The 26040-nt window shown below is 44.4% G+C and overlaps 2 protein-coding genes across 2 annotated transcripts in view; both read right to left on the bottom strand.

Moving 5' to 3' along the window:
* LOC127202292 (citramalyl-CoA lyase, mitochondrial) overlaps positions 1 to 25385 on the bottom strand; it is a 32078-nt gene extending 6693 nt beyond the window's left edge. Inside the window, exons 1-5 of the mRNA XM_051161000.1 lie at positions 25137 to 25385; positions 20769 to 20870; positions 18849 to 18942; positions 17233 to 17400; positions 12709 to 12833 (exon numbers count right to left, since the gene is read on the bottom strand). Of these exons, the coding sequence (XP_051016957.1) occupies positions 12709 to 12833; positions 17233 to 17400; positions 18849 to 18942; positions 20769 to 20870; positions 25137 to 25370 (723 nt within the window). The 5' untranslated portion in view covers positions 25371 to 25385. The remainder of the gene's footprint in view (positions 1 to 12708; positions 12834 to 17232; positions 17401 to 18848; positions 18943 to 20768; positions 20871 to 25136) is intronic.
* Positions 1 to 26040, bottom strand: part of Pcca (propionyl-CoA carboxylase subunit alpha) — an 842751-nt gene that overhangs the window by 430464 nt on the left and 386247 nt on the right. The window lies entirely within an intron of this gene.

The following is a 26040-nucleotide window of genomic DNA, read 5'->3' as shown; positions in this document are numbered from 1 at the left end:
CCTGGCTGTCCTGGACTTGCTTTGTAGACCAGGATGGCCTTGAACCTACAGATCTACCTGTCTCGGCCTCCCACGCGTTGGAATTAAAAGCGGTGTGAACCACCATGCTTTTTGTCAGTGTTTACCACTGTCAAGTTTCCCAGTCAGATGTTGGCTGTACATGGGGTCTGAGGTCAACCTTGGGTGTCTCCCCAAACTATCCTCCACCTAACAGTTTGAAACAGGGTCTTCATTCAGCCTGGGGCTGGTTGGGTCAGCCCTGGGACTACAGGTGCACCACGTGCCAGGCTTTCACTGACCGCCTACTCAGCACTCACTTCTTTTTCTTTCCTATCCTCTGGCTGTTTCACTGGCAGAATCCTTGGACAATTTTCCTGTGATGTTCACTTTGGTATGAGAGTTTGGGTGCTGTGGCCAGACAGGCTGCTAGACAGAGATCTCATTAACAGAGCTGGGGTCCCCTACCCCCCGCCCCCATTTTGATCTGACTGCTATGCTGGAGGTGGGCTTGTTCACTTGTTTAAACCCTTGACTGCCTTGGGACTGACTGAACCAAGTGCTACCGCCCTAGTATGCACTCTAAGACCTGGCTCCAACTCCTCCCCACCCCCGCCACAGCCACGTGCTTTCCCAAGGCTGGTTCCTCGACCTGACAAACTCCTGATGCTACAAGGTGTCTGAAGTTGCTGTCCCAGTGGAGTTATTCAGTCTCCTTGGTCATGCCCTGTCGTTTACTTCAGAACGGCTATGATCAGTCTTGTCCACCGTCTTCTGTCACCAGCTGGTTTCTGGGCTGGCTTTTTCTACTATGTTGGGAGGTCTTTGAGGTTGAGGTCGGTCATCCAGCACCTGGTGCCTGTCAAGCTGTGCACCTAGAAGACGCTCCCTGAAGGCTGACCTGACAATGATGACAGACACTGAAGGAAGGCTGCTGAAGGTGGCGGCTCCATGGTAGACTATTGGCCTAGCATGTGTAGGGCACAGCACTGAGGGATGGGAGGGAGGGAGGGGGAAAAGAGGAGACTGGGAAGTGGGGAATGGCAAGGCTTTAAGGGGTTGTGACTGAGCCTTTATCTTTTCTTTATTTTAGACGCCAAATGTGATTTTTCTGAGCAAAGTGTTGCTACTGTGTATGATCACTGGCTGCATAAGCCACTCTGACACATGCACTAAGGGTCCAGACCAATTGGAATCCTGCCTCTGACCCTGCCAAACTGTGTGGGACCTTGATCCTCAACTCTTCAGGTTCAACATAGCTAAAGCCTATAGCATGCTTGGTATAGTTAGGCAGGTGTGTTCTTGGCCTCACGACGCTTTCATTGAATGCAGGAGAAGGTGTTAAGTGACCATCTGTGGGAATGACGGACTTCAGACAGATGAGCGTGTGCACCCAGAGCCACAGGTACAATGTGGAAGAGCACTCAACAGGAGACTTAGAGAAAAGCTCGTGACTCTGTAGCAAGTACACGCAAGCATAGAAATGAAGGAGGGGTAACAAGTTATGAGAAGTGGGGCGACAGGAAAAGAGTGATCTGGGCACAGGGCAGTTATCCCAGTGGGACTCAGAGGGTGGGGCATGTTAGAAGATGGAATTAGACATTTTATCTGCAAGTGTCTTGGTCCTTCGCAGGTCTGGTAACATTGGTTAGCTGACCAATACCCACGTCTCCAGCAGGACACAGTGACTGACCTCAAAACTGGTAATATTGAGTTGAGGTCATGTTAACTAGTGTGAATGGCTGAACCATTCAAGGGAAATCAAGTATGTCACACTTGCGGGACCTAAAAGTCAAGGAAATCAGAGAGAAGACGCTGTCAAAATTAGGGGCGGTTCAAGCAGGAGAGAACTTGGAGGAACAGGTAGTTTTAGTTTTGCTTTTTAAATCTGTTTCTGTTATGTCCAGACAGGGTTTCTCTGTGTAGCCCTGGATGTCCTGGAACTCACTCTGTAGACCAGGCTGGCCTTGTACTCAAGAGATCGCCTGCCTCTGTCTCTGTAATGGGAGTAAAGGTGTGCCCACCATGCCTGACTAGGAGCAGGTGTTCTTTAAAGTCAGGCTCAGGTCAGGATGTCAAACGGATGTGTGGAAGAGTTTTGGGAAACAGGAGACTATCCATACAGAAGCATGCGTGAGGTCTGCAGGGAGTCCTGTGTCTGTGGCCACCGGAGATGTCCTGGTTCACGTTATCAGTGAGGTAGGCCTAGAACCTCAGCCCTGAAAAGGCAGTGTAGGGCATTAGGCCTTCCTTTCTGATCATCAGCCTGCAGCTGAAGGGCTTCTTTAACTCTGAGGAAAGGGGGCCAAATGTGGTCTGAATTAAAGAGGTCTGGAAAAGAGGCCATGGTTCTGATGGCTCACAGGCTGATGGGCTAGCCTGGGACACAGCACCTCAACTTGCAGGTGGCAGGAGCTGGTGATGCTGTCCCTTGGCTGCCTGCACTACCACCAATGCTCCTGCCCCTAAAGCAGGAGCCTAGGCGCTGGGAAACCCCACCCCAGCCTTGCTTTAGGACTTTTAGGAGTAGATGCTCTGGCTTTGCACCCTGACCCCAGCACTAGGAGATGAGCCGGTAGGGAGAGGACAGAGTTTCCCTTCCAGAGGAGATGGAAGGATTCCCTTAGCAACTGCTTAACAACCATAATTTATGTTCTATAAACTGCAGCCCCCAGTGATGATAGTCTCCAGACTAAAACCTGGGAGGGCAACATTGTTAGAAAGATCTATCGCCAAAAAGTTAATTTTTTTTCCTCCTCCTCCTCCTTCTTCTTCTTTTGTTTGTGCAGGAGTTTGAACCCAGGCCACACACACAGGCTAAGCATATTTTCCTTCCACCTTGTGACACCTTGGCCCCAAGAACTTTCATTTCAATTGTATGTTTTTGGTTTGTTTGTTTGTTTTTTGAGACAGGGTTTCTCTGTAGAGCCTTGGCTGTCCAGGAACTCACTACGTAGACCAGGCTAGTCTCAAACTCAGAGACCCACCTACCTCTGCCTCTGCTGGGGTTGCAGGTGTGTGCCACCATGTCAGGTGGATTGTATTTTTATACATTTACAAAATATTTTATGTATTTGAGACAAGGTCTTGCTATGTATACCCGGTTAGCCTGGAATTCACTATATAGTCCAGGCTAACCTCAGACTCAAGGCAAATCTGTGCCTCATCTTCCTCAGTCCTATTTTCAAAGATAATGTAGTGTAATGTGTGTGTGTGTGTGTGTGTGTGTGTGTGTGTGTGTGTGTGTAGACAACTTCTTGTAGTTGCCTTCTTCTACCACAGGCTCTGAGGGTGACTTGGCTCACCAGCCTCCAAAGCAAGCGCTTTTGTGCTTTTGTCTGTTGAGCACTGGGTCCAGCCTTAGAGATGCAAACCCTGGGATTCAGTGTCAGCTAGCCACCTCAAGAACCTTGGGAAAAGGGGAACCTCCAAATCCTCACTCCTAGTCAGCGAACCCCAAAATGTGCCCCTTTGTTTTATGACGTACATTTTTTAAAGCAGCATGTGCCTTTCACCCCATGCGGAGGCAGGTGGATCACCACGTGTCTGAGGTCAGCCTAGCCTACAAAGCGAGTCCCAGGATAGACGGGGCTACACAAAGAAAACCCATGTTTATTTACAAGGGAGATTAAAAGAACATGGCCACCCCTTTTTTTTAAGGCTTCAGTTTATAGTGATAATCTGATGGATATTTTAACAGTCTTTTACATTTTAATCCAGCAGCCATTTACTCTTACTGCCAGGTGCTAATGTATCTCGAGGTGAACCGGGTGAGAGCCCAGCAGAAGTGGTCCAGCGAGGACCACCAGGCACACCCACTTACAGCCCATTTACATGAACGGGCTGTGCCCCTGACTGAGAATGCAGGAGGACCTGGGTGGCTGCCACCTACTCAGCACCTGGGAGGGTCCTCAGCTACTGCCTCAGAGCCTGGAGAGGGCCTTCCACTCCTTCCCTATACATTCCTGTAGCGCCCGTGGCTTTCAGAACTCAGAGCACAGAGCCATTGGTGTGGAGCAGCACGCAAGCTTCAGTGTGGTGGACACATAGCTCTAGTCAGGCCTGGCCTGTGTGGGAACTGGGAGCCACGTACACCACAGAGGGCAGTGGTTCTCATACTGTGGGTCAAGAGCCCCTTGTGTGTGTGAGGGGGTGTCAGATATCAGATATTTACGTTACGAATCACGACAGTGGCAATAATACAGTTATGAAGTCGCAATGAAATAATCGTATGGTTGGGGGGGGGGTCACCACAACACAAGAAACTACAGAAAGGGCTGCAGCACTAGGGGGGCTGGGAACCACAGGTCTAAGGGCTATCCTCCACACAGAGGGACAATCAAACTTGCCCATAACGTTGAAAAGATTAAAGGAGGCATATGACAGCCTTACAGGCTCTCTGTCAATGAGACCTGTTAGTAAGTGGCATCACCTCTGCAGTGACAGGTCTTCCACTGCCAAAATACAAGGACCCCTACTCCAACGGCTACTGCACCAGCAGCAGCCGACATGTAGCTGCCCGGGTTGGGTTCCAGAGTGGCTTTAGCAGTTTGGGAGACATCATTAGCACTGACAATAGGAGGAGGAGAGGCAGATTACAAACTCAACTCCCATGCCCTCTGAGCACCTACTAGTGTTATAAACACATCTGTCTTTTTAAGAAACTAGATTCAGGGGCTGGAGAAATGGCTCAGTGGTTAAGAGCACTGGCTGCTCTTCCAGAGGCCCTGGGTTCAATTCCCAGCACCCACATGGCGGCTCACACCTGTCTGAGGCTGTCGTACCATGGGACCCAGTGCCCTCTTCTGGTGTGCAGACACACACGCAGACCGAGTGCCCACCCACATAAAATAAATAAATCAATCCTAAAAGAAAAAAAGGAGGGCTGGAGAGATGGCTCAGTGGTTAAGAGCACCACCTGCTCTTCCAGAGGACCTGAGTTCAATTCCCAGCAACCACATGGTGGCTCACAACTATCTATAATGTGATCTGATGCCTTCTTCAGCAGATAAAGCACTGATATCCAATAAATAAAATAAATAAATTTTTAAAAAAAGGAAAGGAAGAAGCCAGATTCTGAAGTGCTAGATACATGTAAAGATAAAAAGCCTTACAAGAACCTAGAGACTAGAGAAAACGCCCGTCAAAGATCCAGAATCAGAAAGCAATGACAAATGGCCAGAGGTATCTATAAAAAACCGGGACAAATTCCCAGAACGTGAAAAGGAGCTGACAGAGACGGACTGGGGACAGTGCTCACACCTAGCCTTGTAAAGAGGAGACATAAAATTACTTAGTTCTCACTCTCGGCAGAAAATGGAGAGCCATCTATGTGTCATCCTCGGTAAGGTTAATGCAAGAAGTCAGGGGGAAGTGAGGGTTCTGGGACACGGCTTTGGAAGGCACCAGGGCTGGAAACCTCTGAGAGTCTCTTGATCTGTGATCAGTCTGTACGGATGGAGGGACTCCATGGACCAGGGTGGTCTCTAATTTACCAAGCGCAGGGGAGACCAACCGGCGCTCCTGCTTAGAGGCTGTCCTCTGAAACACAGGCAACAGGATTTACCTTGAAAATACCCAGGAGAGTGGGCTGATAGCAGACAAGCCTTTGTTCTAAGTATCTTTCAGTAAGGAAAATCAGGCAATAAAGGAAGCGATTTGCTAAGGATGTCTGTGAGCACTGAAATCTAATCGACTTCCTAAAATTTGCTGGCAGATTCAATTTTGTGGTTATATTTCCAGACTTGTTGTTTTTTTCCCCCTGGAAAAGGTTTACTGAATGACTTGCACACCACAAAATTCACCCACTGTCTGTGTATAATGGTTAGTGTTGCAGGGTTTGGTGGCCATTCTGTTTCTGCCTGACTTCTCCTGCCCGCCCTTGGCTGCACTTCCTTGGTGCTGGGATCGCCCAGGGTTTCCTCACACTATGCCTTCAGCATTAGCTGGCCAAGTGTGTAAATATTTTTTGCTTTGTTTGAAACACTTCATGGTGGGCTGGAGCTATATAGTTTGTTTGGTAGAAAGTTTGTCTAGTGGAAAGGGAACAGGGGTTTGGCCTTCAGCACCACGGCAAACGAGGAGTGCTGGTAAACTCCGGTCATCCCAGCACTTGGTGGGGATGGACGGTCAGAAGCCATTCTCAGCTACTTAGTAACCAAACAACACTTCACGCCAAACGTAAGCTGGAATTGCCAACGGAAAGCCGTATCACCCCAGTAGCTGAAGCCAGTAACACTAAGTTCCTAGGCCGCTCTTTTTTTTTTTTTTAATAAGCTGCGAATGGTCTTACACATACACTTTGTTGTTATTGCGTAAAGCAGAGCAGATGGGGGAAAGGCTTTACATCTTTCTAAAGACAGCAATAATTTGACATCACAGATCCTGTTAGACGCGGCGCATGGTGGCACACACCCACAGTCGGAGGATTGCTTTAGTTTGAAGCCATCCGGTCCTCAGAGTGAGTTCCAAGCCAGGCAGGGGTACATAGAAAAGCTCTGTCTCAAAGACAAAGACAAAAACAAAAACAAAAACAAAAAAACAAAAAAAACAAAAAACAAAAAACCCAACAACAACAACAACAAAAACCCAGCAATTTGCTTTCAGCACAGTTAGAAATGTGTAAGAAGTCGGTTCGGTAGTGTTTCCTGAATGTGTTTTAAGCGGCCATTTCTGTCTAGTATGCTACAGGGAGACGTGGAGACAGCAAACAGCGTTCTCTGTTTTTCTAGGATGGTAGTGAGACAGCTCCATGATTTTCCCATCAAGGCCCAGTAAAGCGGAAAATTAGAAAAGTAGACCGTTCTAGAAATGCTTGACTTTTATTTTTAATAAAATAAAAATGTCATTTTTCCTGGCTTTTAATGTAAATAAGTACGACAAAATCCCATCATAAAACACCAAAAAAATAAAAATAAAAAATAAAATAAAACAAACCAAAACACACACACATACAACAGGGCTGGAGAGATGGCACATCCCTTCTGGCTTCCACACCAGGCAGCTCAAGAGCATCTGTGACCCCAGCTCCAGGGTATACCCCATACCTCGAACCTCCCCAGGCATCGCATTCGCATTCCCTCTCTCTCTCTCTCTCTCTCTCTCTCTCTCTCTCTCTCTCTCACACACACCCAACATGCACGTAGGAACTAAAAATAAACCTTAAAAGCAGCAACAGTTTAAATTCTCCTGTAACCCGGTTTGAAGGAGAGGAGATAAGGACAGAGGTTAAGGTTCAGACAGGTGCTTGAGACCAGAAGACACGTAGACAAGCAGAGAAAACATGAAGATGGAAGGAAGCCGGGGGAGGCGGACTCTGGGCCTATGTGTCCTGGCTGGGTGCTGAGGGTGCTCAGCTTTGGGCCACAGGAGGCCTTGTTGCTAGGGTTTCCCCAACCTTCCTCTGACCCTTCCTCTGAGTGGACTGAGCCAAGCAAGAGGCCTTCTGGGGCAGGGTGGGTGGACAAAGTCAGCAGGGAGAGAGGGCGAGCCAGGGTGAGGACCAGGAGAGGCTTGCTGGTTCTCGGCTTGTGTATGAATCTGAACTACCCCTCTCACAATGATAAAAGAATCATATTAAAGATGAAGCCAATAATTTAAAAAGTTAGCAAACCTAACCTTATTTTTTTAAAAATGGAAAGAAAACACCAAACCAAACCAAAACCCTCTTATCCCTTAATGCAGGATTGGCCATTTGCCTGTAAAAAAACAATGAGGCTAGTGGTGAGCAACACAAAATCCCACTGCCATACTTTGAATGTTTTTTCCTTCCTTCCTTTCTTTTTTTTTTTTAAATTGTAGTTTGTTGCATATCAAATCCATGGTAAAGTCATTGCCAGTGGGCCCAGACTTCCTAAGGGCTGGATATAGCATACAGCTCTGAAAACTCTAGATGAACAGGGCACGGAGGGAAAAAGCAATTACCCGGCATCTCAGAAGTAGACTTCTGCCCATCTTTAATTCTCACCGGGATTCACCGGGTGCTGGTCGGAATGTTGCTGCTCGGAAATAGATGGGAAAGGTGGTGGGTCGGTGGCTGGGCGGGGACAGGGGCGCACGATCATTTATTAGTGGCTCAGCTCTTTCAGCTAAGAAAGAAAACCACCAAATCTTTAGATGGGTTTATTTGATCTGTGCGAAAGAGGGGCAGTGGGCTTTCTGGCACTTGAACAAGTGGGAACAATATTTTTGGCTGGGGAGATCTCTCCCGGCTTCTCTCGGGGAGGCCTGGAGAGAGCCATCTGGACGGAACAGCATTTCTTTTTATAAAGCCCGGCACTCAGAAGGCTAAAGGAAAGGTGGGGAGCTGCAGCCACACCTATGAAAGCCACTCGCTTTCTGTATCTGGGAGGGGGCGACTTAGTGTAGCTGGCAGTTTCTGAGTTGAAAAGGAACCAACTTCTCTTTTCTGCTTTAATAAGAGATTGCTTGTCACTGATAATCCACACATAGGAACTGTTTATTAACGTCAGCTCATTAGCTCGCACTGTTGCTCCTTCGCGAGGGAAACAGGAGTGTGTTCCAGTTACGTGTAATATTTACAGTCCTCAGGTCACTACTGACTTTGTCATTGACCTTTGTCATTGTCAAGGGGACCTAGATCTTGAACGAAGTCCCCCCCTCCCCTCCCCCCCCCCCTCCCCTCGCTTGGAGTTAGTCAGCTTATGAAGCTGTAATGAGTGAAAACTGTTAAAAAATTGTTCAAACAAAACCGTTCCAGACCCACATGACGCACTCAGGGAAATGATGGGATTAAAAAGGAGATTGCCTGGAAAACTGAATCAAACTCAGGGTTGTAGCCAGTACCGCAAGAATACGTCTATCCAAACAAAGGGCCTCAAAAAGCTCATCGTAAGTCATACGCACATACTTGCTGTCCCTTCCTGCTTTTTCACACTGGAAGGAGGCAGTGACTTGTATGCCCAGAAGCCCTTGTGCAGGGATGACACTTGGACTCACGAAGCCGCCCATGTTTTCACATGTTGAAAAGAAATGATTTCCGTTGATTAGCGATCATTTTTAAAAAAGCAACAAGCTGTTTCCTTGAGCCATCATGTTTGTCTAATAAGCTATGAATGCGAGGACAGCCTTAGCAGCAGCAGCATAATACAGATGTGAAAAACACACCAGATCCAATATGCTGCTACAGATTGTATTGATACGCATGTTATAGGCACTTAATTCTGTGTAATTACAGTTTCTATTGATCCCAACAGTAACTAACGACTTGAGAAGTTCCTGCTGTAATTATCTAGTTTTCACATTATGTAATTCTAAGTGGATCAAAATAAATATACACAGGAAAGTCACGTTTCTTCATTAAGCAAACACTAAATCCAGTTCTGAATGGAGAATTTCCAGATAATATATTTAAAAAATGACAGTATGAAAAAAAGAAATATGTATAGATAAATAGATTAGGAATGGATAATTTTACAGAAGATCTTTTATACTTTCAATGCAAATGAAATGAAAATGATTTATCCCAGCTAAAATATTTTACCAAGTGAAGCCAGAAGAACTAATGGTTTGTAGGTTGTAACTCAGAATAAATTTTTTTTTTTTTTTTTTAGAAGGAAGAAAGAATCTGTCTGGTCAATAATGTCAGTTAAGTCACAAATATTTTACTTCCTAGGAATTAAAACAGAAATACCTTATGCTGAATAACATTTTTGCAGCAGATTTTAATAAGAGAAGCCAAGCTAAGTTCCCAAATTTCCATCTATTGCTTTATCTCTTATTAAAAGGGATAGCTGGGTCAGGTAAGAACTAGCTCACGTCAGCCTCTTCTGAGCACTGTCACCTGTCAAACGGTGATGACTAGTGGGTTGAACGTCATTGTTTTTCCAAGGTAAATTGTTTCTCACACGTTCTCAGACCAAGTGCATTGGACGTAATTTTCATGAAACTCCTAACTAAAAGAAAAGAAGACTGAGTGATCAAAGTCTCAGCCCCAGCAACTCACCTGCTTGTGATATGAGCCTTCCTGTGTTTGTTGTCACTTAGGGGCAGGGAGAAGAGGTAGGCCTTTCACCAGTACTGTTATCACCCCAGAAAACATAACCGACCCCGTGCTAACTGCCAGCGTAAGGCAGGCTTCGATCTCCAAGCGGAAAGGATATAATTGAAGACGGGGGTGGGAGGAGGAACGAAGGTAACATCATATTGCCCTCTTGGACCGTTTCTACTTAAAGCAATTAATTAAATGAACTTTTCATCAGAGGAGAGGGACAAGGCCTTAGGGAAGTCCACGAGCACCTCAACAGGGTGCAAGCCATCCATTTCTCATCTTCGGGAGTCATCTGTGCGTCGGACAAAATATCCGGGCGGGGGTTCGTATTTTTCATAAATGAAAACACATTTGAACTAAAACAGATTAAATGTTTGTTGGTTGGAGGTGACACTTCCTACTACTGGGGGCTTGTTATTATTATTTTTTAATACCCTCTCCAAAAGAACCCACACGCTATTTTAAACCACAAGAACCCCTCAAGATACAGAGGCACCTACTCGCAGTCCCAGTGTCCGAGGCCAGCCAGCTTATGGGCACAGTGAAAGAATCATGCTAACTGGGTAAAAATCACCGTATGTCCCTACTGGAGGCTCCATTACTTGACTCATTTAAACCTCGCCCGACAAAAAGAACCGGGGCCATTTGCTGTAGGGGACAAACCTCCACAAAGCAGACAGAGAAGAAATGACCTAATAGGCGGCACCGTGGTCTGTGGTAAAGAGACGCTGGCCTGCCACACGCTTGTGAAAGCTTATGCCCCAATTACACCCCAACAAGAGGGGGCACTTCTTACTTGGAGAATAAAAAGAAAAAAAGGAGCAGAATTTAACATTTACATTGCCATTATGAAAGGCCTGGGCAATTTTCCCTAGGAATAATATTTCCCAGCTATAACAGAAAGGAGGGTGGGGTGCAGGCTCTAGTCTTTACTCAGGAATGGCAGGAAGGGCGTGCTGCTGGTCTGACTGTGGTGTGGGAGCTGCTGAAGTTGGGGGTGACCTAAGGTCTTCAGTATGACCCAGTGTGAACCAGCCACACCCAGATCTGTCTGCCATCTTAAGAGAGCAAGTGCTGCCTCAGTTTACTATTTCAAGTAGCGTTTATCACTTGGATATTGTCGGCGTAAGGAGGAACTGAGGGGGAAGGGTACATAGTGTGTGTGTGTGTGAGCGTGTGTGTGCATGTGTGAGTGCGGGGGTTTTGGCACACACACAGGTGTATGGGAGGGAGATGAATGGAATTGTTTGCACCTATCAATGAAAGCGCACAGCTTTTCTTTCTAGGTGAATATGGTGTCCCCCCACAGGCAAGCTTCATTATGGGTTGGAATACAGAAACAAACATAAAATACAATTCCAACTTAGAATTAGTTTTCTGTGAAATGTATAATATTTTTAATGGCCACCATTGACATGAAAAAAAATGCTATTTATCATAAAATTGGTATAATATCCAAATGGGATCTTTTCTATGTAGATCTTCTGCCTTTGGAGTCTATACGAAGGTCAGTCTCTCTCTCTCTCTCTCTCTCTCTCTCTCTCTCTCTCTCTCTCTCTCTCTCTCTCTCTCTCGTGTGTGTGTGTGTGTGTGTGTATAAACCTGGTGACGGTTGAAGGCAGACATCTATAGGGAATGGCCTATTTAATAGTTACCCATCTGTATAAGTCTTGAAGTTTCCAGGGGACACGTGAAGGACACGTCTCACACGAGTGTCACAGGTCTACCACTGAAAACCAGTTTTTGCTTCTTCTCTTTTTACTTATTTATTTTCACAAGGGCGAGTATTTAACATTTAGGACTTTAGTAATATGTCAGCATTCTCTTTCTCCTAAGTAATTCTGGAGGGGAAGACACAACAACTTCATTCAGAAGTCACAGGGTGAGAGGAGAGATTATCTCCAGAATAGATTTATAAATGCAATGCTCCCCCATCCCTCTGAAAAAGAGGCAAACGGTATTATTGCAAATAACCTTTAAGATAATTAACTGACAATGCTGCAACTAGCATAAAATCTTCCTTCAGGCGACACCTAATTTAAGTGTTACTGGCACAAAGTGGGGACAGATTGTACATTACCACCGCAATATTTACATAGCAGAAACCCACAGAGCGGGAAACGCCAGGCTCAATGAAGCACTAAATTAGAACAACCATACTCGGTGTTAATTTGCCTTTCATTCTTTCCAAATCTCAGGTCCAGAAATCAGTACAAATCCATCTACAACCTCCCACTCCTAAATGACTAAACCGGAGGAAATGTTAGCGCTTTTTTTCCTAAGCATCCCCCGCCCCTTTGCCCCAATTAAAATAACTTAAAATTTATCTCTCTTCCCCGTGTGGTCAAACTGTGTTCATTCCGTTACGACGCGCCCTCACTTTTGATTTGAAATTATTTTCATACAAGTGCCGCACCGAAGACTATGCAGCAGAACCTGAAAGGGACGTTTACTTTTTCCAAGGCTGCCAATATAGCTTATGAGGAAAAAAATAATAATAAAACGAGAGAGAAATCAATTCATGAGATATTTAGGGAAAGGGACGGTTGTCTGCCTTCAGCGATTTTCTCATTGACAAATTTTCCTTCCACCCCCACATTTCCCCTCTCTCCTTAAGCCATCCAAACAGCATTGCTTCTTTCCATCCTTGCCCATAGTATTTTAAACCCCAGCATTACCAGAGGCATTGACAAAACATTTACCTTTCCCAAGTGCTGGTGCTCTTTGAAGGCAGCAATCAGTTCTTCAGCCCACTGAATTTTTTCCAGGGTTGGAGTAAACTGTTCTTGCACCACTGAGATCTGGTTAGGGTGGATGACCTGTTTACCTGCAGAGAGAGGAAGCACGCTGGAGGCTTGGGGACAGACACCATGCCCAAACCAGGTGCGCGCGCCCAGCCCAGCTCGGGACATCCTGGGTGCCTCTCAGGGTAGGTGCTGACGAACCGAGCACCGCCGAACAAAACACACAACCAGACAGGCTTTTCCAGAAAACCACATAAGAACAAACACCAACTACGGGAACAACTGTGCCACCTCGGAGCAGAAAAATCTCTCCTTTCTAAGTTACAGGTGGCTGGGCGAGGTGGCTTGTTGGATAGATACACTGCTTGGATTTTAACTGGAGGGTGTCTGCAAATTATTTTGAGTTAAAGGTAGAATGAAACTATATGAGCGTTCTCTCAAACTGAACGAGCTGTCCTCTACATATTTTGGAGGGTTGTGCTACTTCCTGTAGCTCTTATACCAATGACATGTCAATTGTCATTAAAGCCACAGCAGACACTATGACCACATTAATGCCAAATCCTGCCTTGCCACAGTAGTCTTCATTTTCTTTTGGAGTGTGTCATTTTAAACATGTCTATTTCGATGGAAATATGTCTAGAGTTGTAAACTAAAAGGCAGATTGGGGCACTGTGACATCTAAATTATTCTAATTAAAAAATTTTTAATTGTATTTTAAAAGGATTAGAGAAAATTTATCTATCCAAAAATATATACAGATCTTCCTTTTTTTTTTAATGGCATGATAGTTGGGGTTTTTTTAATTATAAGAAATTATATCTATGTAAAAATACCTTTTAAAATCTTTGATTCTTTTTGACATTTAAGGATTTTAATAAAAGTCCCATCCATACACAGGCCTCAAAGGATTCTATGCAATTATAACGCTCTTAATAATAAAAAAAATAATTTAACAATCAGACGCGTATGGTATTTAATCAGGTCATTAATAAAATGCAATATAATTTACAGTCATAACAACGAGGTTATATCACATTACATGAAAAGTTATGAACATAAATTGACTGATGTACACTTACTGGTGGCTAACTGTATTTGTTTCCACATCAATTTGCTTTGCTTTTGAAACACTTGTTTCAACCTCTAGCCTCTGCATGGTTATAAAATACCAGTTTCTGTTGCTATCCTCATTCTGCTGAGTAGATAAAGTAACAGTGCTTGTAAAAATAGTAAAACAGTAATTCTTTTTTTTTTTTTTTTTTGTAGTGTTTCAAGAAAATAAGTGTAGGTGAGTAGATAACCCTCTCTTTAAGCCCTGGAACAATTGGAACATTCTATGCTATTGTTCTATTCTGCCTGTCAGCAATAGGAGGACGTTAAGGGTCTGTGGACGTAAAGGCCCTCTGAAGTACTCAAAGACTAATTTTTGGAGACAAATAATAGGAGCTACAAACGTGAACTCCTTTCAAATAGTAGGTATCGATTCCACATTTAATTGCTTTAATAGCTGTAATAATTTGAAAAGCTTGTCAGTGCTCAGTTAGTCCACTTCCTAGTTGTTGTCCCTGGATCTCATAATTTATGTACATAATTTACATTGCTGTGCAAAAGGGCGGACTGCGCGGGGGACTTTTTGGTGCAGGCTCTGCAAAGTGAGGGTGAACGTTGAGCTGGGTTCTCATGACGCCTCCTGAAGGCTCGGAAGCACCCACAGCTCAGGAAGAGGCCACTGCTAAAAGTTGTGTTGCTTGTACACTCTCGTGCCAAGGCGTCTTTTGTCATTCTGTGTACATTCCGGGGCTTTGGCGCCATGCGAGAGCCAAGCAAATCTTTTATCCACAAGAGTTGTTATTGACAAGTTACCAAGAGGGTGCAAAATTGGACGGCATTAAAATTTATGACCGTGAGACCCTTTTTACAGGACCACTTGATATATCTTGCTTTAAATCAATAGCTGTCAAGTATTTTAGGCAACTGGATGATGGTGTCATTTTTGTCTTCTACAGAAGACTGAAAAAAAAAAAAAAAACCGTAAGAAAAACCTAAGCTGCTTCATATTTGTGACCCTGCCTCCTCACAGCCGTGATGGCTAAGGCAGGGGAAAAGCTTTCTTCCACATTTCAGTTTGGGCCATCTTTTTATTATTTAAAAAATCCTAAAGTTAATGGCCATGTATACAGCCAACGGATTGATTTTTTAAAAATCAATCAACATGAGTGGGGGCCCCATGCAGTAAAGACGGCAAAAACCAAACTACAGCCCGCTGTTTGGTGTCATGCTAACCACTTTCTGGAGGGAGGAAACGCTGGACAGGAGAAATGGCATAATTTTTATTATAATCTTGTAAAATAAAACTGGATGCGTGCAGGTGTACATTTAGGTTTTTACTCTGAAGTACAGACAACCCTTGCCCCGACCTAGACCCTATCAGTGTTAGGGATAACTTGGCATGTCCGCTGATTCTACGCCCTGCGGCCACCTGCTTCAGACGAGTGTTGGTAACAACACGTTGTCTTCTCTTCTGCCGTGTCTTTCCCTCTATGGTACAAGGCTTAAGGTATCACAGCTAAAAGTCTCAGAATTAGTCTCATAAATGGCAAAAACCAGTAACAGCATGGGTTAAAAAATACTATACTATATAATCTTTCGATTATCTTCTATTAGTTTGTGAAAGTATAGCTGGGGCAATAAAGGGCATTTTTCTCAAAATCAGTTAAGTATGTGTGGCGTGTGGTCCCCAGCTTACAGCTTCTGTCATGTGGATGCACACTGGGCACTGTGCCCTCAGCGCCTCCCTACTACCCGGCCACCATCTTCCTGTGATTTAGTACTCCCTATCGGGCAGAGACAATAGTGCCAGGCCCACGAGTTCTTCGTGCTGAGTTGGACACAGTCTAGACACTTAAACCGGATTTGAATATCTTGTCTTCTGAGATTGAGTTGGGAACCAGTTTGATTTAGCCCTATACCTTGAGAAACCTTTGTGCCCCAGGGGAAGCTGAGGGGGTGAGGGTAGGGGTGGGGGTGCTGGAGGGTGGGGGTGGAGTTCGACCAAGAACACGAAGGGCTGGTGGCCCAGGTCAAGGTGCCTGGCAGCCAGTGCCACACGTTGTAGGCCAACAACATCAGGCTCTATTAGATAGATTTCATGGAGTTTTTCTCTAACTTTTCCATTTGGTCCACACATCCTAACCGGCCACTCAAAAGAGGCAAGGACAGGCATGCCCTCCCCCATACACGGACTGTTAAGGGGAACCCTTTCTCCCTGAGTCCCTATTAAATAGAGAAATTACTGATAGTTCAGATTACTAAAAAAAAAATTCCTATGCATGGGATCATGTTTTTAAGCTTAAAAAATTAGGGGTTTGGGTTTATTTTACTGTTATATACGAAAATGGACATCGGGTTTACTTAATTCTAAGATAACTCTACTATTGTTTAAGTCTTTCCATTTTGTTTTAGGATAAGATGTCAACCACCAATATGTATTTTTCATTTCAAGGTACTTATTGAGACTTTCAGTTAAATCCTGACTAGGTATAATATCAAAACACTTTATAAAAGGGATAACAGCCTTCCTTCCTTCCTTCTCTCCTCTCTCCTCCTCTTCTCTCCTCTCTCCTCCTCTTCTCTCCTCTCTCCTCCTCCTTCTTGCTAGATATATTTATAGTTAATAATCTTAGCACTTTCATCATGAGAGAGAGAAAATACACACGTGCACATGCCTGAAGACAACCACACAGAACTATTTATGCATAAGATTCTATTAAGGTTTTCAAAAGACAGAATTCTGTTGCAAAAAAACATGCTTTTCAGTTCCCTTAGATTCAGGGTATAGGAGTGATGAGCCCACTGCTGGCTGTCAGCTGCCTGCCTGCACCCCATACAGGCCCGGGGAGGGGGGGACGACGACACTCACTGACCCCTGGGCCAGCCAGCACTCACAGGTGTCGGCAGGTACACACTTATTGGGAGACACAGGAGGAAAGAGAGCCTTACAATGGCCAGATAATTTTTAAAAATACTTATGGGTAAAAATTAAACCACAGGCAAAAAAAATCAATTTAAAATTAATTAATACTTTAGCTATTTTAGGAACATTTTCTTATATTTTTCATCAATCTAAATTCTGACAGTTATTCACTTTGAAACCCTCCCGTCATACCCTCATCTTTTGCCTGGGGTCAACTCAAACTATACTGAAATACTTAAAAAGATAGAGAAGAAAAAAAAGTTACAAGTATAAATTTAAAAAATTCAATCAAATGTTTTGTTTTGTAATTTACAGAGAGAGAGAGAGAGCGAGCAGGGGGAGGGCACCTACCAACCCAGGTAGTAATTGCCCAGGTGCCCTCTGCTATGTGCAGCCTTCTCATGTTACGGGGTGATGGATGGTTGGTTTGTCTGTCTGTCTGTTTTGTTTTCAGGAACACCTGCTAATGTACACACTGCTCTTTAAGACAGCGCCAGGAATCATACCAGTGAAGCCCATGGCGGCTCCCTCTCTGGACTGTCTGAGAAGTCCATCTCTATCCTGGAAGTCAACGTACACGAGATCTATGGCTTGTAGGCCAAAGGCCTTTGCTATGACGACAATCTTCTGTCGGGCGTAGAGGATGTCTTGGGCGTCCTTGTTGCTTGTTGCACCTAGAAGTGGGATATGTGTACAAGGGTGAGTGGTTTTTTTTTTTTTTACACCTTGGAAACCAAACCCAGGCACACACTATAAAAACCAGGTTACGGGGCATGTATGTCTCCCAGAAAAGTAAACGCACAGGAAGACAGGCAGATGGGGAAGAAACGCTGAATGGCACGTGTGATTAGTGAACTGGCACGTTCTCCTACATAATCACTTGTACATGCACCAGGGAAAAGCCCCTCCTCTGCTTCAGGAGGTGGGAACCGAGGTCAAAGCAGCCCCTGACAGGTTTTCCTCTTTTGTGTTGTCACTTGGAGAGTGTCAGTCCAAAGACAGCACAACAAGTGTCCAGGAAGTTCTCTCTCTCTCTCTCTCTCTCTCTCTCTCTCTCTGTGTGTGTGTGTGTGTGTGTGTGTGTGTGTGTGTGTGTGTGTGTGTCTCACTTCTTAGGAATGGCATGTGTAGGTCTTGTCACATCTATCCTCAAAGATGTCCTGAGCAAGTGCTCTGGGGCTCGGTTGGAGCATTTGGGAAGGGCTCCCATTTGGGGACAGGCAGAAAGTGCCTATGTGCCTTCTGTAGTGCACTTAGCTGTAGAACTCACAAGAGTCTCTTGGGAAGACTTGTATTAAAATAAAATTTTCTTTTGCACCCTGTGGGGAGGGAAGCTGCCAGTGTTTAAACTTGGGCTACAATACCCATTGCTCTGGAAAAGTGTCTCCAGACCTCTGGGATGCGGGTCTGAAAGCACTTTCTGTTACCTTGGCCTTCAGTCTCCACCCATAGAAATGCTCACAAATGCTCAAAGGATGAAGCACAGCAGTGAATATCAGCGTGGCCAGTAAATATTTAACAATAAACATTCTGAAATATATACTAAGTTAAAGTTATAATATATCCTTTAAAAATATTTGCTGACTCCATTTAATGTAGAAAACGCTGTATTAAGTAAGACCGACGTGAAAGCACTTTAACATTTTATTTAGAGGTCCACGTCTTAGACGCACGTGGAGACACGTATTTAGCTAAGGCCATGCTAGTTATACATAGTGTTAGTAGAAGCCACGTGGACCCCATTTATTCTTGAATATGCCTAAAGCTGTAAGGGCTTTTATTAGTCATTTTATAAACAGCCAGAAGTAAAAACACAGGACTCTGGAAGCAGGAGATGTAGCCCTAAATTATCAGGAAGTGGTGGTCAGTTTTCATGAAAAGCTTTGGTCAGGGCTAGTAAATACACATTGTTATGTAAATGTCCCTTTGCAAAGGAGCAAAAAACACACACACAAACACAACACGCACACACACATCCCCCTGGGGCCAAGGGAGAGCTGGAGAGAGAGAGAGAGAGAGAGAGAGAGAGAGAGAGAGAGAGAGAGAGAGAGAGAGAGAAGAGGGAGAGGGAGAGAGGGAAAGAGAGAGAGAGGAGAGGGAGAGAGAGAGATATTTTTGACACCTATGCTGGCTCGAAAATCCTCTCCTCCAAAAACGACTGCATCTAGGAAAAGACCCACTTGAGGCCCGATCTTTAGTGTTTCTTCACACACTGCCTGTAAAGAGAGCAGAACAGAGTCTCAGAGGCTAGGAGCCAGTGCATCAGCAACAGGAAAGATTCAGTTCTTCATGTGTGGATGAAGCACACTGACCCCTTTCCCAAAGCACGCAGCAACATTCTTCAGAGAATAGGTCACACACACACTTGCTTCACCTGGGGATCACACCAGCACAGCCACCACTGTTGGTGACACCGTGGGGACACTCCAATCGTAGGCCATCCAATTTTCTAGATAACTTGGGGTAAACTCGTTAGCCTCTAACTGTAAGTAATTCATGTCTCTCCAGAATTTTGGGGTTTTTTGTTGTTGTTGTTTTTGTTTTTTGTTTTTGTTTTTGCTTTAAGAGATTTTCAAATAATAAACATAAAACCACAAGAAAGAAGGGAAAATTTTTTTGAAATCCAACTAATTGGATTATTTGCATTAGGATCAAGTAAAACGGTTTCAGGCTTAAAGTCAGGCAATGCACAACCTACAACTTCAGAGGGAAAATAAAAATACTACCAGTCACCCAGGGCGAGTGAATAAAGCAACCCTGACAAGGCCAAAGGAAAGTACAGACGAGTCCCTTTCGCTGTCAACGTAGCTGGGAGTCTTGGAGCTGTGGTGAGCTCCCATGTGTGTGGGTGAGGAAGGGAGGAAGGAGGTGGTGGAATTGCTGTCAGTTAGTTGCAGGGGTTGTGAGAGCTCCTAAGTACATAGCTGAATAAAATGGCAAAATAGTGCTTTAAAATTAAATCACTGTGTGTATCAGCTTCCAGCTCAGGGATGGGCTTTGGATCGTCTTGCAGGGCTGAGGAACAGGGCGGGCTGAGGAGCTGGTCACGAGGCAGAGGGCTCGGAGAAGCCCCCAGACATTTGCGTTCGGCCCTTCCTGAACAACCCTACACATCTCCAAAGCTTCCTCTGAGCATTTGTTTGTACTTTTCTCCACCACAGGTCACAGGTCGGCTACTTCTGTTTTTAGTGATTTTCCCCCCCTCTCTCTCTTGCACTCTGCAGTGGAAAACAAAACAAAACAAAACCACCAAGGGCTAGAAACTCCAAGAAGAGGGTACAGGGGGTGCTAGACAGCCATTCAAAGTCAGGTGGTGTGAGAGACACATTTTGGGACCGATGTCAAGGTCCACAGATCAAGGGGAGCAAACAAGCCCAGCCATGAATCTGCTAAGGCAGGTAGGTTAATGTAGCCACACAGTGGCTGAGAACTGGCTCAGCTAATGTTTTTGGAGGTGGGTTAGAAAACACTTTATCTTTGAAACCTGGCAAATTGAAACAAGAGACTACAAATTATTTATATATGTGAACTATAAACAACAATCATATCTGCTAGAGATTGCAAGTAACAGTATCACAGAGAGACTAAGATATCTGCAAATGGAAAAACAACTGGTAGGAAAGCAATTCAAATCCAATATATGAAAGCAACAAAATACAATTTCCACATCCACTTAACCTATCCACGTACTAATTCAAAGCATATGTTAATTCTGTGATTTTTATATTTGTCCAGGAACATATAAATGTCTGTTTAGATATTTGAGGCTGAGAAGGCCTTTCTTTAACTAGCTTCTTTGTCTTCCAAGATATTGACAGCCTTGTTATTACAGTAGGACAGCTAAGAAATGGCTAAAATACTTTGTTTATAAATCTCTTTTTTTAAAAAATTTTAAGTAGATGTTCAAATAAAAACAAAACAAAAAAGCCAAAACAAAAAACAAACAACAACAACTAAAAAAAAAAAAAAAAAAACCCAGAAATTCTCTTTAGGAAATCAAAGTAAAATGCTAACTTGCATAACTACATTGTGGCTTTCTTACCTTAAAATTGAGCAAACCCATTGCAGTTTCCACAAAGGGGATTAAATTCATTGGTTGTTCAAGTTTTCGGCCTTTTAAGTGGAATGAAAATTTGTCTGAAAACTAAAATCAGAAATGTCATAGGTGATTAGCAACAAAACAGAAGCTCAGGCCCCTGAAATACAGACACGGGAGAAGGGCCGAAGTCCCTGACCTGAGGAAGTGGCACGCACAGCCTCCTGCATCTACACAAAGGAAGGAGGGGGTGGGGGCAGGAAAGAAGAAAAAGCAAGGAAAAGTAAAGATAGCAAAGCCCCCCCAAACCCCAGAGTGAAATCTCAAACACCACAATTCATTTTCCTCCAAAAGGGATAATTTGAGGCCTAGGAGTGAGGGGTAAAGGCAAGATGGCCAGGTTTAAGAGCTTCCCCGGGAAAACTCGGTTACTCGGGGCCTGTCACCCTCTCTCCTCTGCTAAATGCAAATGGCAGATGCCCAGAACAAAGCAGACCTCTCTCTCTCTTTACCTGCCCCTTCTGTTTTTGTTTTGAACCCAACACCAACACATGTGCAACTGTTGGCTGCCGTTTACCTATGTAGAATCTGTATTTTTAGTTATGGTACCAGCACCGCCCTTTCTTCAGGAGGGGTTTCTTCATATTTTTTTTTTTTAAAGCTTACCTAGGAAGACCTTAAAAAGGAAGTTTATTTCTTTGAAGACCAAAGCTTGCCAATTTTTTCCATGAGACCAGTTCACAGCTAGCTCTGTGCTGCCAGTGGGGTAGCCCAAATTCCAAAATCTATCATCTGGAAACACACAAAAGCTCTCACAGATCCCCCACACCCCCGTTTCAAAAAAAGGGGGGGGCACAATCTAAATTGTAAATCTATTATGTCTATCTAGATCTAATAAGATGGGGGAAGATTAAAAAAAAAGGAAAGAAACAGGTATAATAAAGATATTTTTGTAAATAAAGTTGAAAACATATATATATCCATTTAAATTTAAGGAATATTCAGCCATTAATGGATATCAAAGGAAAAGGGAATTTTAATCATCTCTCCATTCAGTCTCAGTTGGGTAAATCATATCTAAGAGATTTGCATAAATATAAACCATCAAAGACTTTTCATCTTCAAAGGGGGTTTCAAGACCCTATAAGCTTTGTACTGTAATCATCACAGGTCAGCACCCTGCAGGAATAAGGCTGCTATGGCAACATAAAAAAACTAATGCTTAAGGCTTAGCATAATATTCTCACTAATAGAAAGGAAACTCATTTTAAAAGCTGGCAGCCTATTTACCAGAGGCAGGATTAGAGGTGTTATTTCCCTTTTTACCTGCCCCCTCCTTGCCTGTGCACGCCCCCCTAAAAAAAAAAACTAATCACTGCGATCTTTAAAAAGCTTTTGAGCGATTTGCAGTAACTTTACAATTAGGCTAAAATAAATCACAGCTTTCAGTAATGAAGAATGATTCCCGTCGCTCCCGGCCCCTCCCTCTTAGCCGGCGTCACCATCACCTCCTCAGTAACTTTCAGAGGCCTGGAGTAACCCGTCACAACGTCACAGGCCAGGGGGAGGGGGAGAAGGCGGAGAGCACGGGGCAACCTGTACGGTACTAGATGCCGCCGTGAAAAATAAAACATAATTTATGCCACAATTAAACTTGAAAGCGAGTGGTGAAATATTGGTGGCTTGGGTGCTGAATACTTAGCTATTGATTTTCTTTTCTCATGGAAAAAAAAAAAGGAGAGAAGGCAGGGTGGGGGTTAAGGGAGAAAAAAAATGAAAAAAGAAAAGAAAACTCCCAAGTCTACTTGTACCATTCTCTGTGAAGGTCGTTATAACTACAAAAATCGTAAAGTTTACAAGTAGGTAAATCTTTTACAAGATACCCCATGTTCTTAATGAACGAAATCTCCAATGCCTTTGGCTTTATGGCCAATAGGGGCATTTAAAAATCAAATATGCTAGCCCCTCCCCTCCCCAGCCCCTTCTTTCTTAAAAAATTGCATTAAGTACTAACACAAAAGGTAACTAGTGGAGAAGTTTCAATTAATTTTTTCAAAAGGAGACGATTAAATGTTTCCGGCCTGGTAAAGTGTTCATTTCATCGAGGTGGAGGGGACTGGGGAGGGGGGCGTGAGGAGGAGAAGGGGGGCGAATTACAAAGAGACTGGGGAGGAGATGAAGAGGCAGGCCTCAGCAGTTCTCTCAATTCCAGTGCGCACCCAATAGCGTGCTGGAAGAATGCACACTGTCGGGATTTGTGGGAGAATTGTCCCACGACAAAAGAGGCAGAGTTACGCTTGTTACAGCCCAATAAGCCTTGCCAGTCAGACAAGAGCCCACACTAACGACAAAAGGCGAGCGGGCGATTCTCACACAAAAGAAAACAAGTAAGCCCAGCTTTCAGTTGTGCATCAGCCTTGAGGTTTTTACGCTTCACATAAATACAAACGGAGAGGAAAAATAAACAGCCCCAAAGACTTCTGCTAGCTAGAAGTCCTATTTCAATTTCAGAACGTCCCTCACATCTGAGGATTTGCATCGGCAACAGGAAGCTGTAGCTCAAGACTGGGGAGATCACCCCCCTCCCCCGCGCTCAGGCGAATGGTGATGCTGGTGTTAAAATAGGCATTAAGATGAAACCAAAAGGCAGAGGGACTTCGGGGTCCTCCATCAGCCTAATACATATCTGAATGGGGTTGGAGCCCTCGGGACATTAATACCCTCTAAACCCTACCTCTGAGCATCTAAGCCTAACCTTGGTGAGACCTCCAGTTTACCAAGTAAACACAAGCCCCCGATGACAGGTCTTTATGAGGATTCCAGTTCAGAGCTGCCAACACAAATACCATGGCATCTACACGTGTAATAATTTTGAGTCTTCTAGTAGCTACATTCAAATAGTAAAGTGGAACAGGCAGAGTGACTCTTCAAATCTTATATTCAACTAACAGATCCCAAATATTATTATTGCAATATGGAATCAATATTTTTTTTTAAATAGAGATATTTTCCTTTTTTTTTTTTCTTTCTCTACTTGGAGAAAGTATCAAGATTCTAAACCCAGGCATGTGTGCACCTGACTTGTTACGAGCACGCCTCATTTGCACAGGCCACAGTTCAAGTGCTCAGCGGCCTCACGTGGCAGGTGACCCATGTGTTGGATCATAAATGTCCAGCACATGCAGGTGGATTTAAAAAGATGAGCAGTTCAGGCTGGAGAGAGATGGCTCAGTGGTTAAGAGTACTTGTTGCTTTCCCAAAGGATCTGGGTTCAATTCCTAGCACCCACATGGCAGCTCACAGCTGTCTGTAACTTCAGGGCTATGATGCCCTGATACAGACATACATGCAGGCCAAATGGCACTGTGTATGAAATAAAAGTAAATCTTTAAAAATTCGTTTTCAAAGTTAGCAGCTTTACCAGGTATATGGCAGCTGCTCAGCATATTGCGGAGGCTAGATCCGCAACCTCCAAGATATAAAAACAAAAACAAAAACAAAAAAACAAAAAAAGCTGCTGCTTTGAACTCCCCACTATCCATCCCGGCTAGTCATCCCAAAGGCTCTGCCCCAAGTGGCGATAATAAGTGGCGTTTTATTCAAGGGACTTGCAGAATAATAGCAACTCCCCATTCAGCAGCCGACCCCCCACCCCACCCCCAATCTCACAATTAAAACAATCGTAGCATAATTGGGCCCATTTCAAAGTTTTCTTAAGTAATTTGACATGCCAGCCACTTTACATGTCAGGTTTTTATTGGCTGAAAAGTCAGTCATGAAATGCAAACACACCTGACAGCAATTTAAAAAAAGGGCGCACCAGAGAGCTGTTCAGGAAATAATATCTGAGCTAATTAAAACCATGAGTTAAAAGCTTCCTGTTCCTTCCTCCAGTTACCCTAAGGAGTGACCTTTTCCTCCCTCCGTTGCTTTATACGCAACTAGAGTCCCTCGCCTTCCACGACGGCTTCAGATGAGCCTCGGCCAGGACCGGCTATGCCATGACTCTTCCCGGTGGCAGGGTGGGTGCTCAGACAGGTCACTGTCCAGGGACTGACTTGTGAGGGCTACTGAGGAGGCTGCCAGACCAAACCCCAAACCCAACCAGAAAGCAAAAAGCAGTGTTTCCAAAGGAGAGCTGTTCCAGGAGCCATGTTGGGGAAAGCTGGCTTCTAGCGGGGAGGAAATAGTTGGTTGCACCACTTACTTTTCACGATCCCACCTCCCCCCCCCCCTCTCTCTATTATCTATCTATCTCTCCTCGTGGCACTGACTGAGTCCAGGACCAAGCAACTGCTTTATCCGTGAGCCATCTCCATAGCCTGGGTGTGCAGTGCGCCGCCCTGAGTCCCACAGAGCAGCACTGTTACTCACCCACTGGATTTCTTCAGGCCCTTCCACCTTTGGCAACATCAGAGTAGAGGGAAGAACTCTGGCCTGCAGAAATGTCTCGAGGTCAGCTTCCGCCAGACCACTGGACACCGAGTTGATTCTCACGCACTTTTCTGTTGTGCCTAGGTCAAGGTGCTGCAGAGTGTCCACTATTCTTAACCGAGCTTCAGCCTGTAAATATTGAGAAAATGTATCTCCTAAACTCACTCTTACCATCAAGGAGAAGCCAAAGAACTCTCTACAGAGCTTTGATGGACACTCACGAATACTGTGATTACAGCAGCACATTTTCTGCCCACGAAACGATACTGTAAATGAGTGACTCGTACACAGCGCTCAGTGGCTGCAGCACAATGGGACTGTACGTCGGCCTACTGGTATACCTCCAAGTGCAGAGTCATTTGCTCGTTAGTGTGCTTTCCAAGTGAGGGGGTAAAACAGTTAATTCATCGATTGGGCATTAACTGCGGACTAAGCATGGCTCCAGGTCTTTTACCCACATTTCTTCATTTAATAAGTCTTAGAAGTTGGATGCCATCGGGATTGTGGCTATGCCACCCATCAGCATACCCACGTTAGGGGAAAGCTAAGTATTTGCTTTTCTGCTCCCCAGGTATCAGGGTTAAAAAAAAAAAATCATCTTTTTTATTTTATTTGTTTTCTGACTGAGTTGTGTCTTGACATTCAATTAGGGAGGTGCTCACATGGATCTGACACTCGGTACCACGTGAGAAGCTCCCACTGGTCAGGTGGAAACAGTAACATCACCAAGAAATCCCACCGTAGAGTGCTTGACAAATAGACTGTTTCTTTGATTTGACAGTCTTTGCTGCAGTTAGGAAATGCTGAAAGTCACACTTGAATTATCCCAAGGAAACCCTGTATG

The sequence above is a fragment of the Acomys russatus genome, chromosome 18 (assembly GCF_903995435.1).
Source record: "Acomys russatus chromosome 18, mAcoRus1.1, whole genome shotgun sequence".
Classification (NCBI taxonomy): Eukaryota; Metazoa; Chordata; class Mammalia; order Rodentia; family Muridae; genus Acomys; species Acomys russatus.
Note: the sequence above shows the minus strand (reverse complement) of the source record. Positions and strands in the feature narration are given on the sequence as shown.